Genomic DNA, 21,197 nt, shown 5'->3' on the forward strand with positions numbered 1-21,197 from the left:
GGGCTGTCCACTCCTCTGGCACCGCCCACCACCCCTGAATAATAAGAATGGGGTTCGGCTGGGAAACCATACCCCCTTTTTGTCAGCACACTCCAGCCCCCCCACCCGCACTAGGTGTCAGCGCGGGGAGGGACACCACTGTGTATAGGGGGTACTACTTTGTGATGTAACATGTACTGTATAAGAGGCTCTACTATGTGGCATAATGTGTATAAGGGGCACTACTGTGTGGCATAACGTGTATAAAGGGAAAGGGTGCTACTTTGTGATGTAATATGAATAACAGACACTACTGTGTGGTGTAATGTGAATTGTTACTTTTGTGTGACCATGCTCCTTCCCCATGAGGCCATACCCCTTTATTTTTGAAGCACCTTTAACGTGCACAATTTCAGTTTAGAGTATAGAAAATACTATAATAGTAAATAGAGATGTGCGTCGACCCCGTGTTTTGGTTTTTGGTTCTAATTCTAATATGTTGTCAGGTTTTGGTTTAGCCAAAACCTGCCGTCACATGTTTTGGATCTGTATTTTTTTTTTTTATTATAAAAACAGCTAAAATTACATAATTTAGGCTGGATTTTGTTCCTTCGGTATTATTAACCTCAATAACATAATTTCCAGTTATTTCCAGTCAATGTTGACCACCTCACAGCTCACAATATTGTTTTCACTTTTCATCAATATAGGCCAAAGGCTGTAGCGAACTGGCTGGCTAAACTAAGCGACAAAGCAGCGACACAAAAGCACGGCATTTAAAAAAAATATAGGACATCTATGAAATATCGCCACACAGCAGAAGCCGACAGGATGGCTGTTTAATAAACAATAAAAATGTTTGTCATCTATGCAAAAAGACAATAAGCAATTCCCCAAAGAGCGCATTATGCAAAGAAAAGAGATGCAGGATGGAATATTCCTTGGGTACTCCCACCCACGCTTATGTATATTAAACAGGACATGCATATGGTTTAACAAACCAATCACTTCACTTGTGGCTGAAGTGACTGGTATGTTTGGGCCCCCACAAAATAAGCTGCCAATGGGCATCTGATATTGTTGGCAATGATCTCTATCTACAGAGGCAAGGTACCATCGCCATTATTATCCTCACCCTCATCAGTGTGTACATCATCTTCACACAATATTAATTAGTCCCTGCTGGAATCCACCATTATAGGTGTCTCTAAACCTTCACGTAATTGCCGGTAAAGGTCTTCCTCGAGGAATTTGTAGTTAATTTTGCTGAACATCACCTTTTCTACATTTTGAGGAAGTAGCCTCCTACGCTGATCGCTGACGACTGTGCTGAAAACTCTTTCTGAGTACACACTGGAGGGTGGGCAGCTTTAAAGCAAAGCCAGTTTCTACAAGGGCCTTATACATAGCTTTTTCTCCTGCCAGTAGTGAAAGGGACTGTCCGACATACCTATTTGGACATTGTCATTAAAATATTCCTCCACCATTCTTTAGATCGTGAACATATCAGATGGAGTCATGGTAGAGGTGTCACTAATTTTAGGCAATTCTTTTAGACCTGACCACATGTCAAAATGTTGTGTTGACTCATCTGCATCACCAGTGGGTCTTTTAGAAAAGCTGAGTTTTTTCCTGGCAGTTGCAGTTGAAACTGAAGAGGAAATGTCATACCATGTGCTGCTTGAGCTGACAACTTGCTTGCCAAAAGCTTTTTGTATCTCTTAAGATCTGTGTCTTTTGGAAAGAAAGACATGACATTCAACTTAAACCTAGGATAAAGTTTGTTTGCCAAAATTTATTGATCTGATTTCAAGATGCTAACAACCCTTGGATCCTGACAAAGTGAATAAATGACTTGATCTACAAGTCCAACATACTTAGCAGAATCACTTTGTTTAAACTCCTCCTTCAGTTTCTCAAGCTGCTTTTCCAAAAGTCTAATTAGGGGAATTACCTGACTCAAGATGGTAATGTCTGAACTCACTTTACAGGTGACTACTTCAAAGGGTTTCAGCACCTTACACAACACAGAAAGTATTCTCCACTATGCTGGAATAAGGTACATTCTCCCTATGTCATGGCTTGTTGTGTAGCTGGATGGCTTATTGCTGTTGCTCAGTCCACTGAAGCATACAAAGGGTGGAATTCCACCATGCTACTACCTCTTGCTTCAGCTGGAGGCAGGGCAAATTGAATTGTTCTTGCAGGTGCTGCAATCTTCTACAGGTGGCTGCTGAATGCCGAAAATGTCCCAAATTTTTGGGGCCACAGACAGCATCTTCTGCGTGGCCCTGTCATTTTTAAAAAAATTCTACACCACCAAATTGATTGTGTGAGCAAAACATGGGACATGTTCAAAAATACCCAGTTGTAATGCTCGCACAATATTTTTGGCATTGACAGAAATGCCAGATCCCAAGGAGAGACAATTTGCAATGACATCCCTGAGTTTTTCGAAGAGGTTGACACGGATATGCCTCTTAGTGAAGCTAGCATTACAGAAGCTTGCCTCTGAATGAGCTGGCATAATTTAGATGCTTTTTCTGTTAGTGTTGCTGAAGGCAATATACCCACCAAGTGGACTGTCACAGTCATGTAATCTTTTAGTTTTTAGTTTGCCCTGTTCCGCTTGTCAACATATCTGCGGATAAGTGGTCAGTGGGTACAATGGCATTTTGTAGGCCACCATTTAAGTTTTTTTAATGTCCATGTACATATGGGGAATTGCTTTCCTAGTGAAGTTGAATCTAAATGGGATTAGTAGAGTGAACACCATACCTCAAATAACTGTCTAAAACCCACTGCATTAATGGTAGGTATTGGACGCAGATCTAATACTAGCATAGCCATCATGGTGTCAGTGAACCGCTGGGCAACTGGCTGACTGCTGTCATACTTGCTTCCTCTAGCAAAGGATTGTTTAATAGTCAATTTTTTTTAAACTACTACTAGTAGTAGTCTTCTTGGGTCTTTTCTGGGATGAAGATCCACCCCCAGCAGCAGTAACAGGCCTAGGGCTCAAGGATTCTTTTAAGGATTCCTGGATAGGGGAGGAATCAGTTAGCTTTATCTAATTGGATGAAGGATTACTTCTGATCTTTATTGAGGATATTGATGAAGGTATTGGTGGTGGAGATTGCAGGTGCTTGGATCTAGCAGAGAGAAGGGAGCTAACTGACGCTGGACTGCTTGTTACTTTTTTAGCATAATTTTTGGATTTTGCCAAAGACTTTTCATGAATGCACTGCAAACATAACAATGAGGAGGTTCCTGGATGGTAAAAGTCCTTACCTCTACTTACTGTGGCTTTACAAATGCTACAGATGGCAAGGCAATTGTTGTCAGGATTTGGGTAAAAATAATTCCACACATAAGAGGTGGACTTTTTCATCTTATGTCCAGGCTGGACAAAGGTCTTATTATCACATGCAATAACAACTGCTTTCACTGATGCCTCACTTACACAAATATCCTCATCATCAACATTCTCATTAGTGTCTGTGTCAGCTGCACAAATATCCCCCTCATCCTGTTGCACTTCCACCAAAGCATCCTCAATTTGTAGGTCAGCATCTTTTTGACTTGTGCTGTTCACCCCCACATTAGCATACGGTGCTGAAATGGTGGAAGGAGGCATCTCTACGAGTACAGTATCAGAAAGGTCAAGCTCATACATAGCACTCATGGACACACTTATGCTCTCCTGAGGGATTTGTTATGTTTCTGAGCAACACACAGTTTGCTCTACTGCCTTAGTGGTTTTTTTCACCATTGATATTACAGTTTTTATTTTTTGGACACCACTTCTAGACTCAGAGTGAAACACTCTTGCATCATCATATGATGTAAAAGAAGATGCCTGACTGACAGCAGTTGCAGAACCACCACTCAGAAATAAAGGACAAGGCCTGAGCCTTTCCTTGCCACTGCATGTGGTGTATGGAATTTTGGCAATTTTATGTTTTTCTGTCAGAAACTTTTCTTTATTAAAGGTGTTTTTTTTTTCTCCAGAAATGTACAGAAGTAAAACAGTTTTGTTTTTTTTAGATGCCCTGACTGAAAGCTTCTATGCCCTTGAGTATCAGCTTTAGCGACAATGAAGCGGTATCATCATAATGACTGGTGGTGGCAGCAGCTGCACTGCTAGTGCTTGGTTGCTGCTCCTGCCATTCCATTGATTAATCGTCATTCCATATCAATGCCTGAAGCTTTTGTTAACAAAAAAATTGCCCAGTGACTGTGACACGCTGCACAGATAGTATTAAGGTGGTGACCTACTGACTGTTTTTCTACCAATACAATTTTTAGTTAACAGAAAAATAAACAAACAAACAGCCCACCGACTGCGATACACTGCGCAGATAGTATTAAGCCGAGATTGCCCTTGACCTACTGACTGGTACTGATATACAGTCAGGTCCATAAATATTGGGACATTGACAGATTTTTCATATTTTGTCCTCTATTCACCACCACAATGGCTTTGAAATGAAACAAACAAGATGTGATTTAACTGAAGACTTTCAGATTTAATTTGAGGGTAATTACATCCAAATCAGGTGAACGGTGTAGGAATTACAACGGTTTCTATATATGTCTCCCACTTTTTAAGGGGCCAAAAGTAATGGGACAAACTAAACAATCCTAAATCTAACTTTCACTTTTTAATACTTTGTTGCAAATCCTTTGCAGGCAATGACAGCCTGAAGTCTGGAACGCATAGACATCACCAGATGCTGGGTTTCATCCCTGGTGATGCTCTTCCAGGCCTCTACTGCAAATGTCTTCAGTTCCTACTTGTTCTTGGGGCATTTTCCCTTCAGTTTTGTCTTCATCAAGTGAAATGCATGCTCAATCGGATTCAGGTCAGGGGATTGACTTGGCCATTGCATAACATTCCACTTTTTAGCCTTAAAAAACTCTTTGGTTGCTTTTGCAGTATGCTTCGGGTCATTGTCCATCTGCACTGTGAAGTGCTGTCCAATGAGTTCTGAAGCATTTGACTGAATATGAGCATATAATATTGCCCGAAACACTTCAGAATTCATTCTGCTGCTTTTGTCAGCAGTCACATCATCAATAAATACAAGGGAACCAGTTCCATTGGCAGCCATACATGCCCACGCCACGACACTACGACCACCATGCTTCACTGATGAGGTGGTATGTTTTGGATCATGAGCAGTTCCTTTCCTTCTCTTCTCTTCCCATCACTCTGGTACAAGTTGATCTTTGTCTCATCTGTCAATAGGATGTTGTTCCTGTACTGTAATGGCTTTTTTAGATGTTGTTTGGCAAACTCTAATCTGGTCTTCCTGTTTTTGTGGCTCACCAATGGTTTGCATCTTGTGGTGAACCCTCTATATTCACTCTTGTGAAGTCTTCTCTTGATTGTTGACTTTGACACATATACATCTACCTCCTGGAGAGTGTTCTTGATTTGGCCAACTGTTGTGAAGGGGTTTTTCTTCACCAGGGAAATAATTCTTTTGTCATCCACCACAGTTGTTTTCCGTGGTCTTCCGGGTCTTTTGGTGTTGCTGAGCTCTCCGGTGCGTTCTTTCTTTTTAAGAATGTTCCAAACAGTTGATTTGGCCACACCTAATGTTTTAGCTATCTCTCTGATGGGTTTGTTTTGATTTTTCAGCCTAATGATGGCTTGCTTCACTGATAGTGACAGCTCTTTGGATCTCATATTGAGAGTTGACAGCAACTGATTCCAAATGCAAATGTCACACCTAGAATCAACTCCAGACCTTTTACCTGCTTAATTGATAATGAAATAACGAGGGAATAGCCCACACCTGTCCATGAAATAGCTTTTGAGTTGATAGTCCCATTACTTTTGGCCCCTTAAAAAGTGGGAGGCACATATTGAAACTGTTGTAAATCCTACACCGTTCACCCGATTTGGATGTAATTACCCTCAAATTAAATCTGAAAGTCTGCAGTTAAAGCACATCTTGTTTGTTTCATTTCAAAACCATTTTGGTGGTGAATAGAGGCCAAAATATGAAAATTCTGTCAATGTCCCAATATTTATGGGTAATATCAAGCAAAAAGGAAGCGCTTAGGTGATCCAATGTGACATATACGTGTGGCCAATTCCTGGACACAATTTGCAACATAAGTTTTGGATAAAAATTAGCAACAAATGTAATTCAATGTAATACTGAATGTGTTATAAGTGAAAATAATATTAGATGACCACCAAATAATGAAATCAAATTAAATGGAAAATATAAATAATAAAAATAAATATAAAATAAATAATGAAATTAAAATGAAATGTGAATGCTTGGATAATTAAAAACTAATAGACACTGGTGTGCTATTAGTGATGTATAAGCTCTTTTGTACAGGTGGGTACCTGCTGCTGAAGTGCAATGCAGCGGCTGCTGTCCCTACCTCACCCTAAAGCTTGACCAGACGTGGAGTTTCTATTCCTCTCCCCCGCACCGCTGATGTCTTTGCCGGCATTCGTGGAGGTTGCAGGAGAACACTCAGCCCCGTCTTCTTGTGCGGCGTGGACGTCCGACTTAGACTTTTTCAGGGTCTGCGTCCTTCCTGGCTTTTGGCTTCTGAATGTACAGAGCCATCAGCAGTGGTGTGTAGAAAAGCTCCAACGCGTTTCATCAGTTTCCGGACTTTATCAAGGAAGTCAGAGTGCCCGTTGTCATTCTTATTTATACCATTAGGTCCTTTGTAATTTGCTGCAGGGGTCTCCTGCACTTCTGTTGCTTAACTCGTTAATTATCTTTATTGTTAGACTTTAAAATGACTGTTTGTGGACCGAATAAGGTCACCAACGTTTTAGATGCAGAATAATATGTGCAAAATAAAATCAATAATATGGGAAAGATATATGTGGGAAGAAATTATATATATATATATATATATGTATGAATAAAGAAATATGACTAATAATAAATAAAAATGAAATTATAATGAAAATAAAATAAAATAATGAAAATAAAAATAAATAAAATGATATTGTAATCTTGCACAAAAAAAACAAAACAAAAATGATTTCATATTAAAGTGGTCACTAAAAAATGGTACTAATAAATTTGGTTGCTGAAAGTCGAAAATGTACTTCATAAGTGTGTTTATTATTTATTAAAGGGTTGATTCATGCATTCTTCAAAAAAGAGCTGAGTTAAAAGTCTACATTTAGACCTCCAGGATGTAGGGTTTTTAACTCATAAATCCACTGAGTTTCTTTCTTTGACATCTGCTGTATATAGTCACCCCCTCTCCAATCAGGATTGATTTTCTGAATTGCCATGAACTTGAGTCCCTTAGGGTTACTATTGTGATGGGTGTGGAAGTGATCTGAAACACTGTGTTCGTAAGCTCTTCCTGATATTAATAATATGTTCACTTATTCTTGTCTTCAGTTTTCTTTTTGTGTGTCCCACATATTGGAGTCCGCACTCGCACTCCAATAAGTAGATCACTCCTTCTGTGTTACATGTGAGATGCTGTTTCACAGTATATTCCTTATTAGTTACTTCTGATTTATACTTCTTTTTTCCTTTGATGGACACTGTTTCTACAGAGGTGCAGCTTTTACAATTGTTACAATGATAAAAGCCTATATTTCTTTCAATGCCTCTCTGTCCTTCTAGTGGTAAATAACTGGAAGTCAATGTTGTTTTCAAACTCTTTGCTCTTCTATATATCATAATAGGTTTTCTTGGAATTATCCCATTTACAATAGGGTCCGTTTTAAGAATGTGCCAATGTTTAGACAGAATGTCCTCCAATGACTTTGTATTGCTATTATATTTTGTGATGAAAGATAATTGTGGTTCCATCTCTTTTTTGGAGTTATTGTATGTGATTAGGTCACTCCTATTTTTCTTTTTTATGGCTTTAAGGCTGTTTTCCAGTAATGTGTTATCATAATTTCTTTCTTTAAACCTTAACTTCAGTTTTTCACTTTGTATATTGAAGTCTCCATCCTTCGAACAGTTTCTCCGTAGGCGTTGGAATTGGCCTCCAGGGATGTTTCTTATCCATTGGGGATGATGATTGCTGGATGCCAGTACGTAATTATTACAGTCTACTTGTTTAATGAAAGTCTTGGTTTCGATCTTATTATTTTCTATAAATATTTCCAGATCCAAAAAATTAATGGTGTTTTTGTTAAATGATGATGTGAATTCTAGATTTAAATCATTGGAGTTGATGTATTGCAGAAAATCTTTTAGGGTGTCCTCAGTGCCATCCCAGATCAATAGTACATCATCTATGAATCTCGTCCATAGATGTAAATTGGCTCTATAGGGGTTGTTATTCCAAATCTTGTCGTCTTCCCACTTGGAGACGAACAAGTTCGCATAACTCGGTGCGAAACGACTACCCATTGCGGTCCCCGTCAGCTGTTTGTAATGATGGCCTTCATACCAAAAGAAATTATGTTCTAATATGAACTCTATGCAACTCATAATGAAATTGGCCTGACTGTTAGGAATGTCTAGCGTTTTGCACAGATAATGGTAGGTGTTGGCACATCCATCCACATGTCTAATCCAGGTATATAACGATTTAACATCGCAGGTGACAAGAATAAAAGAATCTTTTCACTGGACATTCGCTAACTTTTGTAGGATGGCTGTAGTGTCTTTTATATAACTCCTCTGTTCCACCACCAACGGTTGTAGGAAAGAATCTACATAACCTGAAAGATCTGATGTAATGGATCCTATGCCCGAAACAATGGGGCGATCTTTCCCATATTATTGATTTTATTTTGCACATATTATTCTGCATCTAAAACGTTGGTGACCTTATTCGGTCCACAAACAGTCATTTTAAAGTCTAACAATAAAGATAATTAACGAGTTAAGCAACAGAAGTGCAGGAGACCCCTGCAGCAAATTACAAAGGACCTAATGGTATAAATAAGAATGACAACGGGCACTCTGACTTCCTTGATAAAGTCTGGAAACGGATGAAACGCGTTGGAGCTTTTCTACACACCACTGCTGACGGCTCTGTACATTCAGAAGCCAAAAGCCGGGAAGGACGCAGACCCTGAAAAGGTCTAAGTTGGACGTCCACGCTGCACAAGAAGACGGGGCTGAGTGTTCTCCTGCAACCTCCACGAACGCCGGCAAAGACATCAGCGGCGCGGGGGAGAGGAATAGAAACTCTACGTCTGGTCAAGCTTTAGGGTAAGGTAGGGACAGCAGCCGTTGCATTGCACTTCAGCAGCAGGTACCCACCTGTACAAAAGAGCTTATACATCACTAATAGCACACCAGTGTCTATTAGTTTTTAATTATCCAAGCATTCACATTTCATTTTAATTTCATTATTTATTTTATATTTATTTTTATTATTTATATTTTCCATTTATTTTGATTTCATTATTTGGTGGTCATCTAATATTATTTTCACTTATAACACATTCAGTATTACATTGAATTACATTTGTTGCTAATTTTTATCCAAAACTTATGTTGCAAATTGTGTCCAGGAATTGGCCACACGTATATGTCACATTGGATCACCTAAGCGCTTCCTTTTTGCTTGATATTACTCTCTTTCTATTTGTTTAATAGTACGGAAGCAGCTACATTATTTTCGGGTGCGCTATTGTTATTTCTCTTTCGTTCCAATATTTATGTACCTGACTGTATATCAAAGTATCAGGGCCAGAAGTTTTTTTTAACACAATATTTTTTATTAACAAAAAAAATAACTGGCCAACACTGCACGGATAGTATTAAGGCATTGACCCATGACCTACTAATCGTTACTGTTATATATTATCATCACAGTATCATGTCTTGAAGTTTTTTTTTTTTAACAATTTTTTTTTTTTTAAAACCACACACTTTATTATTATTACTATTAAGAATAATAATAAATGGTGTTCCTGCACTATAAAAAACAAACAAACAAACAAACCAAACAAACAAGCAAGCATTGATTTGCTGACTGTCTATCCAAAAAACTAGCTTGGCCAATATTTCCTAGGCGACTAATGTGGGTGGCATTGCCCATCGAAGACAGTGCTACTGACCCTGTCCTGAATTGTCTGTCTCACTCTCTTCAGATTTCTAGTCCTAACTAACTAGCCTAACCTCATTCCCCTCCGGTGGTCCTGAGACAGATGATGCGGAAGGGACTTAGATATCTAAAACACGCAAGATCCGACGTCGGGAAGAGGACATCGTGCCTCATTTTGGAATCCAAAAATGGTGCGGAGATCCGAGCAGCAGCTTGGATATGTTAGGTATAGTATAGGTATGTTCAGGTGGGTACGGATTCCAGGAAACCCAAACTGCATATCTCTAGTAATAAATAAAATATTGAAATACTACAAAATACTATCCTTGTGTAAAGAGACATGTCAGGAGTATATTTGTAGGAGGGTGCACATTTATAGTTTGCATTGGGGTGCCGAACACCCTAGCACGGGCCCTTCCCACCCCAACACTTTCTCCCCACCTCCCTCCTCCACGGCCTTTCTATATTCTGCTCCCTTGCACTCTTCTGCTAAGCACGGACACTGGTGGGAGGGGTTAGCGTTCATGATTTTATTACATTCTAACGTGATGACATGATTTCTATCAGCAGCCTTTTTTATTTACAGTATATAGATGCAATACATATTTGGCACTTGTTATGGACAGTTTTGAGTGATTCCACTATTTAGGTAATGTATATAAACATAGTTATTGAATATGACTCAATGCTTAGATCAGTCATAAATGTATACTTTATACAGATGTATCCTTCTTTAACTATCTTCTTATTCCAACAAAAATGCATGACAGTCTAAGGCCATGCTGTCATTTGCCTGACATAGGGCAATGCATAGCACATCTGCTGGGAGGACAAAGTATCAATATATTAGTACAGGATGCACAACAGAGAACACTAGCTCATCATACCTTAATATGATTTTTTTAATTTTATATTTAGCAAATAACTCATTGCCACTCTAATTTATGTTAGGATAGTTAAAATAGAGTATATATGTATATAACATTACAGTATTACATTCTTACACTGTTCTATAAATAAATACTGTACCTTTGAAAACTCGTGTTGCCAAGCGAGACTGAAGCTCAGATATTGGCATAATTGCACCAAGTGGCTGTATAAGTCCTATTACCGCTAAGGTGTGCTTCTCCAAATGGTAAGGAAACATGTATTTGTATAAGGAAATCTTGTTACTCTTAACATTAATGACTTCACAGAATGGGAAAGAAAAATTGTATCCTGTAGCAAAGAAGACTGCATCAATGTTTTTCTCCATAGTCCCATCTTCAAATACGACCCCAGTATCTGTGAACTCTTTCACATTGGATCTAATTTGAACATAGCCTGAGATGATGCGATTTGGAAGGTCATCATTGATGGTTGGATGTTGACTATTGTATCTAAAGTAAAAATAATGGATAGTTCAGCATGTCATTAACCAAGGCACAAAAATGGCTGGTAAAATATTTCTATAACATAACATTATGTTTCTGTAGACATTACTCAAATTATTCATAACAAAAATATAGTTTACTTTATTAAGTTGTTTTGCAGAAATGAAAATGAAGAACAGGTAAAATGCTTTCTAAAGGTGCGCTCTTAAAGCAATTAAAATGTAACGTTAATAAACATGTTATAAAACAGCGTTCATGAAAATAATGACATACCAAACATATAGGATAAAAAATAAATACTGGTAGTAGAATAAAGCACTTCCTCTGATAAGGTATGCAAAATGTGCCCTTCAGGGAGGAAATTTACACACACAAAACTTAAATGTTGAAATGAGTGGTTCTGGTTTGCTGAAAACTGGACAACCATGAACTATGGGGTTCAAATTCCCGGCTCGGGTCACTTTGGGGGTTTTGGTCTTCCCACAAGTCATATCTTGGATCTTAAAACTGGATCTTGCATGTTTTTGAGTGCCTGTAAGTCCCCCCTCATGATTTAAGGTGGCAAAGTTGGTCAAAATTGTCTAGCAATTACTGGAAATTAATGTTATTATTGTTAATAATACTATAAGGACAAAAACAGGTCCAAGTTACCTGATTTTAGATGTTTTTATCACTTTGTGAATGAAATCCAAAATCAAAACCGAACCAATCAAAACACTTTAGGGTTTTTTTGGCAAAACCAAAACACAACGATGATTTAGGCCTGTATTAATTTTGAGGTGAAAAGTCCAGACTTTTTGCCAGCTGGACTTTTTGCTTCCTTCGCCTGTTTTCCAGGTGGAAAAGTATCGTGCGCTTGCCTGATTATCCCCGTATTCAATTTCAAAGGACGCGAAAACGGGACCCGGCGAAACTGGGAGCTGCGAAAAAAATGGGAATTTTTGGGAAAACATCCTATCACACCCCTAAAGATATCCAGACATGGGGGATTACTGTGGGTACCCCTGTTTTTGCCTGCTGAAGGGAAGTCAGGTTTTTAAATAGCCGCGGCAGGTGCATAAATGCGGCTTTGAAGAAGGTGATGAAGAATAGCATTTAGCAATTTTTTGGGGGGGAAATAACTATGCCCATCAAATTTGGGGTACATGAAATTATTTTTTTAAATTCTTCAAAAATGCACCTGCCACTACCACCCGCAATGAAGAAAACACCTGCAACATACTTGGGAACCTCTCTGGAATCAATTTAGCTACTTTAGGAATTTGTCCCCAATATTTTTTTTTAACCCCAAAAGTCAAGTACATTTTTTTGGGTGTCCCAATTTTTTTGAAAAACTTTTTGTGACACACATTAATTTTAGGGGCCATTCCCAGGGGTGCAGGCTATTTTTTTAAGCCTGCACCCCTAAACCCCATTTCTGCACTTTTTTCGCCACCTATTGTGTTGAGAAAAGTTACCCCCGTTTTTTTACAAAGACTAAAACAGGCGCCTGTAATTGAATGCAAGCCTTAGGGTGCATACACACCAGGACGATATCGGCACGATTAAGGTAATTGGAACGATGAATCGTGTAAATCGCACAGTGTGTACGCACAATTGCACGCTCCCGCTGGTCGTATGCGACGTCTTATGATTGTCTGTGCTGCACAGACAATCATAAGATAACGCATATGATAAGGTGCCAATGGCACAGTGTGTACGGATAACCGGACGATCAGACAATTTGTTGTCCAATTAGTGCAATCTTGTCGTCTTCATATAGCCACTCCCATTTCCTCCCACAATTCTCTGCCTTCCCTGCATGATGTCCACTCCCTGGAGGCCTGAAGACGCGATTTCTGTATTGTGCAGCCGCTGCAGCTCATACAACTGGTATGTGTGTGTGTGTGTGATTGATGCATGTATGTGTGTGCCTGCGTCGGACTGTATGTATGTATGTATGTGTGTGTGTCTGCATGAGTGTGTGTGAGTGATACATTACATGCATGCATGTCTGTGTGTGTCTGTGTGATTGATGCATGTATGTGTGTGCCTGCGTGGGACTGTATGTATGTGTGTGTGTCTGCATGAGTGTGTGAGTGATACATTACATGCATGCATGTCTGTGTGTGTGTGATTGATGCATGTATGTGTGTGCCTGCGTGGGACTGTATATATGTATGTGTGTGTGTCTGCATGAGTGTGTGCGAGTGATACATTACATGCATGCCTGTGTGTGTGTGTGAGTGTGTGTGTGATTGATGCATGTATGTGTGTGCCTGCGTGGGACTGTATGTATGTATGTGTGTGTAGTTTTTAATTTTTTTTTTTATCCCTTATTTCAAGGTCCAAATGCCTTTGGAGAAAGATGCTGATTTTGTCAAAGAATTTATTCAAGGGTATCGTGACAATGAATGCCTTTGGAAAATACGGTCCAAAGATTACTGTAATAAAGAGAAGCGAGCCAGTGCTATTCAGAGATTGATAGCCATTTCCAAGCCGTACCATAATGAAGCAGATCCCAAATGGGTAAAACAGAAAATTCTAAATTTTAAAACCGTTTCTTAAAAGAACACAAAAAAAGTTTAACATCAAAAAGATCTGGGGCTGGTACTGATGACATCTATATAGCTACATTATGGTATTTTAATTTTATGAAATTTACCCTGGATCAAGGGGAACAAAGAACATCGCTCAACTCAATTGACCTGATAGAAAGGGACGAGGAAGAGGATTTGGAAAATAGCGGCATGGAGATGGTAAGTAAAAAAACTGGGAAACGGGAATACCACATTTTATTTGCAAAAAAAAGTTGTACATTTATATTTCATTAATAAACTCCTCTTGCCAGGGCACAGCCCCCACACCATTGAAGTATGTCATGTAGTCCTCCCGTGTCTGCTTTGCACGAACACTGAGTGTTTGCAGACTTGAAAGTCCCAGTGATGTCCACCTGTCCTCCACTTCTGGTTGATCCAATTGATCAGGCATAAATGTTCTATTGGGCCTTTCCTGTTGGCATTTAGGGCCTGATTCAGACCCACTCGCAAGCGGCTGTCCGCTCACAAGTGGGTCAATGTTGTGCACTGCACATGCGCACGACGGCGGGTGCTCCGTCGTGCACATGCGCCAGACGCGACGAGCGAAGGACTTTCCTTCGCTCGTTGTGTCTGATCAAAGGGGGCGTGCTGTCGATGTTGATTGACAGCACGCCCCCTTTGGTGGGCGTGCCAGGGGTGTGTCTCCCTGACGGGGGCGTTCCCAAGGGAACGCCTACCGCCAAAAGCCGGCCCACTGACATCACTAGTGATGCCAGTGAGAGTGATTTTGGCTCTGATAGAGCCAAAATCACTCTGGGCCTTGCGGTTGAAAAACTCAACCGCAGGCTCCGGCTCGCAGTGGCGATGGTCGCGATGGTCAAGACCATCGCGGCCATCAAACTGCACGCTCATATAGGACGCTCCATAATTATGGAGGGCGGCCCTCATTCAGAGCATGCGCTCTGCTCAGAGCGTATGGCTCTGAATGAGGGCCTTAGCGCGTAGTAGGTTGTGCAACACACAGCATGCCATGACAACCCGGTCGATCTTGTCGACCCTTAAATTAATTGGACCATGGAAAATGCGGAATTTATTGCTTAGAATTCCAAATGCACTCTCAACAATGCGGCAAGCTCTTGATAGTCTATAATTATAAATTTGCCTCTCTTTGGTAAGTGCCCTTTGGGGGTATGGTTTCATAACATTCTCGTGGAGACTGAATGCCTCATCAGCCACAAATACAAATGGTAATCCATGTTTATTTTGTTCACACGAGGGTATGTTTAAAGTGTTTGACATTAGTTTTTCATAAATGATGTCTCCTGAAATGAGCCACCGTCAGAACAACGACCATTCTTACCAATGTCGACATAAATAAACTGATAATTAGCATTGACCACAGCCATCAGTACAATGCTAAAGAAGCCTTTATAGTTATAAAAATAAGAACCGCTGTTGGGAGGTGGTGTGCGTGCCATCAATGGCTCCTCCACAATTGGGGAAATTCCAGCGTGCATCAAATTCTTCCCCAATAGCTTTCCACTCCCCCATAGATGTGGGTAACTGTACTAAAAAATATAGATATCAATGATTTTAATTAATTACAAGTCAATTTCATGCCATATCTGTGTAATCAAATAATCATGTAATATTTAATTTTCCTTTCCAGCCATCTGCTTTGTCGACACCACCTGAGGATGCCTTGGAGTTGTCACAAGAAAGTGGGGTGTCAAGTGTCAATCTAGATAGTGACACAGTCAGAATGGTGGAGCCTATACCACCACGGCGACGAAAGAAGGTTGCTCAGGCTGAATCTTTACAGCAACACGACAACGTGCAGCTAACACGTGAAGTGCTGACAGCAGCAAAAAATGTTCTTCAAAAGCCCCCTGATGAGTGGGATGCTTTTGGAACATCAATGGCCTTTAAAATGCGTCGCATGACAGATGATTATTATTATTATTATCCTTTATTTATATGGCGCCACAAGTGTTCCGCAGCGCCTTACAAAGTGCATAAACAAATATTTTGACAACTGACTTACAGTACAAAATAGGACAAGGACATGGATAATATACATTGATACATAAGTGACCATAACACCTAGATATGCAACAGAGCGTAAGCAACCAAGTTTTAGGTGCCCTGGAGGGGGGTAAGAAGTAGGCGAAAGTAAAGTAAGGAGAAGCACAAGAGGGTAGAGGCCCTGCTCGTAAGAGCTTACATTCTAAAGGGTAGGGGAAGACAAACAGGTGTGACACAGATGGGTTAAACGGAGGAAGGAGCATGTTGTAGCAAGTTATGATGGGAGCTGGAAGGCTTTGATGAAGTAGTGGGTCTTGAGAGCCCATTTGAAGGATTGTAAAGAGGAGGAGAGTCTGATAGGGAGAGGGAGAGAGTTCCAAAGGTCAGGAGCAGCATGGGCAAAATCTTGGAGGCGGGAGTGGGAACAAGTATTCAGTTGGCATGAGAGGCGGTGTGCATTGGTTGATCGAAGGGGGCGGCCAGGAGAGTGGAGGGAGATGAGGTGAGAGTTGTAAATGGGAGAGGAATGGGTGAGGGCTTTGTAAGCAAGTGTGAGAACCTTGAATTGGGTTCTAAAAGGGAAGGGAAGCCAGTGGAGGGCTTGTAGGAGAGGGGAGGCAGATGTAGAGCATTTGGAGAGGAAGATGAGTCGAGCAGCAGCATTTAGGACAGACTGGAGAGGTGAGAGATGGGAGTTGGGGAGGCCAGATAGGAGAAGGTTACAGTAGTCCAATCTGGATATGACCAGTGAGTGTATGAGGGTTTTGGTGGCATCCTGGGTGAGAAAGGGTCTAATCTTGGAAATATTTTTGAGATGGAAGCGACAGGACTGAGAGGCTCTGGATATGTGGTTTGTAGGAGAGGGAGGAGTCCAGGATAACTCCAAGACAGCGCACTTTGGGGCTAGAAGAGATAGTTGTGCCATCAATTGTTAAAGAAATAGTGGGAAGTGAGGTTATGTTGGAGGGTGGAAAAATGATCAGCTCAGTCTTAGACATATTAAGTTTAAGAAATCACTGGGACATCCAGGAAGAAATAGCAGAGAGTCAGTTGGAGATACGAGTGAGGAGAGAGGGGGAGAGGTCAGGGTAGGAAAGGTAGAACTGAGTATCATCAGCATAGAGATGATAATGGAGGTCAAATGAGCTGATGAGTTCACCTAGAGAGGACGTATAGAGGGAGAATAGTAGAGGTCCAAGAACGGAACCTTGGGGAACACCTACTGTAAGAGGCTGTGGTGGGGAAGAGGAGTCATGAGAAGAGACAGAGAAGGACTGGTCTGAGAGGTAGGATGACAGCCAAGAGAGAGCAGTGTCACATAAACCAAGGGAGTGAAGGATTTGCAGCAGGAGAGGGTGGTCAACAGTGTTGAAGGTAGCAGAGAGGTCAAGGAGAATAAGCATAGAGTAGTGGCCCTTGGATTTGGCAGCAATGAGGTCATTGCTGACTTTTGTGAGGGCAGTTTCAGTGGAGTGGAGAGAATGGAAGCCAGACTGAAAAGGATCAAGGTGAAAGTGGGAGGAAAGAAAGGTGGTAAGGCATTTGTAAACAACACGCTCAAGGATCTTAGAGGCAAAAGGGAGGAGAGAGATGGGATGGTAGTTGGAGAGAGTGTTGGGATCAAGGGTAGATTTTTTAAGAATGGGGGAGACTATCACATGTTTGAATGCAGAAGGGACAGTGCCAGATGAGAGGGAGAGATTGAGGAGGTGGGGAAGATGGGAACAGGCACAAGGAGAGAGGTAGCAGAGGAGACGTGAAGGTATAGGGTCAAGGGGGGAGGTAGAAAGGGGGGAGGACTGGATGAGAGCCATGACTTCCTCTCCAGATACAGGGGAGAAGGCTGTCAGAGTCGATGAAATGGATGGAGATGGGTGATCAGGAAAAGAAGGAGGTGTAGAGCAGGGGGACTGTGGGGATGTGATGTCCTGACGTATGGAATCGATTTTGGATGTAAAGTAGGTAGCAAAGTCAATGGCAGTGAGTGAGGAGGGGAGGCGGGGAGGGGGTGGACAGAGGAGGGAGTTGAAGGTGGTGAAGAGATGCTGGGGATTTGAGGACTGGGAGGAAATGAGGTTTTTGAAATAGGACTGTTTAGATAGGGAAAGGGCAACACTGTAGGATGAGAGCATAAATTTGAAGTGGAGAAAATCTGCCTTAGAGCGTGATCTTCTCCACTATCGCTCGGCAGTTATTGAACACTTTTGCAGATATCTGGTGCATTTGGAATGCCAGGGTTGTAGTGTGGATCTTCAAGGGTGAGTAGTGATTGCCGGTGCAACAGAGTCCAGAGCAGAAGTAAGGGAGGCATTGTATAGGGAAGCAGCTTTTTCAGGGCAGGAGACAGAGAGGATAGGTGAGAGAAGAGAGTCAAGCAGGGAAGATAGAGAAACAGCATTGATAGCCTCAATGTTATGCTTAGTGATGGTGGCCTTCGGAGGTAGAGGAGAGGAGGGAGAGAGAGAGAGGTTTAAAGAGAGAAGGTGATGATCAGAGAGAGGGAATGGGGAGTTGGAAAAATTAGAAATATTACAGCGGTGAGTGAAGACTAAATCAAGTGAGTGCCCACTCACATGTGAGGGTGAGGAGGTCCATTGGGAGAGACTGAATGAAGATGTGAGGGTAAGGAGTTTGGAGGCAGAGGATTCTGTGGGGATATCATTTGGAATATTGAAGTCACCAAGGATAATGGAGGGGAGGTCAGAGGAGAGAAAGTGAGGGAGCCAGGAAGCAAAGTTGTCAAGGAACTTAGAGGGAGGGCCAGGGGGACGGTAAATGACAGCTACTCGCAGGTGTACTGGTTGGAAGAGGCGAATAGCATGATCCTCAAATGTAGAGAAAGTAAGAGATGGTTCTGAGGGTAGGAGTTGGTAGGAGTAACCTGGGGATAGAAGGACCCCCACACCACCACCATGGCGATCCCCGGGGCGAGGGGTGTGAGAGAAGGTGAGGCCCCCAGAAGAGAGAGCTGCAGGGGAAGTGGTGTCAGAGGGTGAAATCCATGTTTCAGTAATGGCTAGGAGATGCAAGTTTTTGGAAATGAAACGGTCATGGGTGGGAACCAGTTTATTACAGACTGATCTGGCATTCCAGAGGGCACAAGATAGAGGGACAGTGTTTATGGGAGAGATGTGAATAAGATTATCAGGGTTGCTGTGACGAGAAGGTGAGATTAATTTGGGTGATCAAAATTAATGTAGTGGAGAGATTGTGCGGGCACCAGTGTTGGGAAGAGAACCTGAAGGAGGTGGGCAGGGAGGGAGTTTAATGAGATGTGGGTGGAGGTGGGGTGGCATGGCATGGAGAGGAGGCTTGGAGGAGGGATTAGCGGTGGGGTAGTAGGACCCAGGTGGGGTAGAAGAGAACAAATGTGGAGTAATGGGAGAGGAGAGGGAGGAAGGCAGACAGAGGAGGGGAGATAAAGGATGGAGGAGGTGGAGGCAATAAGGGGGAAATTATAAAGGTGGAAGAAGGGGGCAAAGCAATGGATCGGGTATACACTGAGTGGAGGTATATACATGATCAGCTATCATCGGGTATACATGATCAGCGTTCCCATGCAGAGTGCATTATTTTTGATGTTTTTAGAATCGGGTTAGCTGGTCAATCAACGCAAAATTCAAACCTACAAGCACGGCCTGAACATACATTTATGCCACTGTTGCCTCAGCCAATCACATCCCCCCAAACCCATTTTTCAGCCACACCACAATTATGGTGGAGAGAGCAGCAATACACATAGGGCCTCTACTCCCTTACATTCCGCTGTTTATAATGGTATGCTACATGGGTCACAGGATGACAATCATGGTCAGTCCAATTTTCAGCATATGTGATTTTCTTTCAGCTTTACAGCCCCATGCTGTTTTTCCCTGTTTAACGGTTTTGTTTATATAATGTAGGGGCAAATGCTGGTTCACTTAATTTTTGACTTCCCAATTGTTGTGCTGAGGCAGGCAAGTTATTTATATTGCTTTACTTTCTTTATTTTGTTATTTGGATATATAAGTATGTATATACTATGTGGGACATTATGTCCTTTATTTAAATTTTTCTAAATTAAAAAATGTGGAGCACTTCGGAGTGCAAAGGTTAAAACGAGTATGCTGCATTGTTACACATATTGCAGAGTTTGAAATAAATGTATAAAAAACAGCAAAAAAAGGTCCTTATTTATACTTACCTTGAGGTATTGCTGTTTCAACACATGTATGATGGCTTTACACGCCTCTGGGATGATAATCCCTAAAGCTTGCGGAGATATTAGAGATCCAAACTTTAGATCCTGCAGGGACCTGCCTGTAGCCAGGAAACGTAGGGTTACGACCAGTCTCTCCTCAGCAGTGATGGCCTTGCGGAACTTGGTGTCTTGCTTCTCAATATATGGAGTGACCATAGCAAGCAGCTCGTCAAAGGTATCATCATCCATCCTCATAAAATTCCTGAAGTCATCGGGATTGTTCTCCCGAATTTCAGAGAGCAAAGGCATATGAGACATGGAGTCTCTCTGCAGCAACCACTCCTTGGTCCAGCAGGCCCTCTCCACTCTCCTCCTCTTGCGAGCCTTCTGGATACCAGGGAGTGATGCCACAATAACAGCATAGGCAGCCACAGCTTGATAGCGATAACTATCCATACTTTATGCACCAAATAATCACTTTGTAGAACAAAGTAGAGCAGTAAGCAATGAAGAGCTTTCAGCAGGATAACCTAACCTCAGCAAATACAGAGCAATACTGCAAAGCTAAAATGGCGTTTTTCCTATTTCCTTTTTTACAGGACAACCTACTGTACACTGTACAGCCCATTATTCTAATTTCCAGGGATCCTATGGACGGTTGTTCTAGTGTGTATGGTAGCAACGATAAATCGCATTCGATTTGACGATACAACAAATCGTCAAATCTTATGCAAAATTGGACAGTGTGTACGCTCAATTTAGGAAGTTCTGCCTTCAAGGGAAATTGGATAGGAAATCGGAAAGATTACAAATCGTTCAGGTGTGTACCCTGCCTTAGAATCAAAACATCTCTGCTGAAATGTGGCGAAATATAAACAATATGCTAAAGTGAACACATAAAAGGTGACAAATACATATATTTTAAAACTGCACCACAGCTCCAGTAAAGAATCCAAATCTTATGACATCTGTCATCAATATCATGCACCAAATCAGTATTGCCACATAAAGGCACAGGTTTGGTACCAGAAAAAAAAGATCTTCCACATGGTGTAAAGCTGCAAGATTTTCTGTCCAACCATTCAACTAGTTGATTGG

General features: G+C 41.4%; 1 protein-coding gene across 4 annotated transcripts in view; it reads right to left on the reverse strand.

Annotated features, from left to right (window-relative positions):
* The window catches only part of LOC148512077 (flavin-containing monooxygenase 5-like), a 195,037-nt gene that overhangs the window by 11,344 nt on the left and 162,496 nt on the right, over window positions 1-21,197 (reverse strand). For all 4 annotated transcript variants that reach the window (XM_088482221.1, XM_088482222.1, XM_088482219.1 and 1 more), the window contains one exon: window positions 11,032-11,381. In XM_088482221.1, the coding sequence (XP_088338347.1) occupies window positions 11,032-11,381 (350 nt within the window). The remainder of the gene's footprint in view (window positions 1-11,031; window positions 11,382-21,197) is intronic.

Source organism: Taudactylus pleione, unplaced genomic scaffold (assembly GCF_031769625.1).
Source record: "Taudactylus pleione unplaced genomic scaffold, aTauple2 ptg000283l, whole genome shotgun sequence".
In the NCBI taxonomy this organism is placed as follows: Eukaryota; Metazoa; Chordata; class Amphibia; order Anura; family Myobatrachidae; genus Taudactylus; species Taudactylus pleione.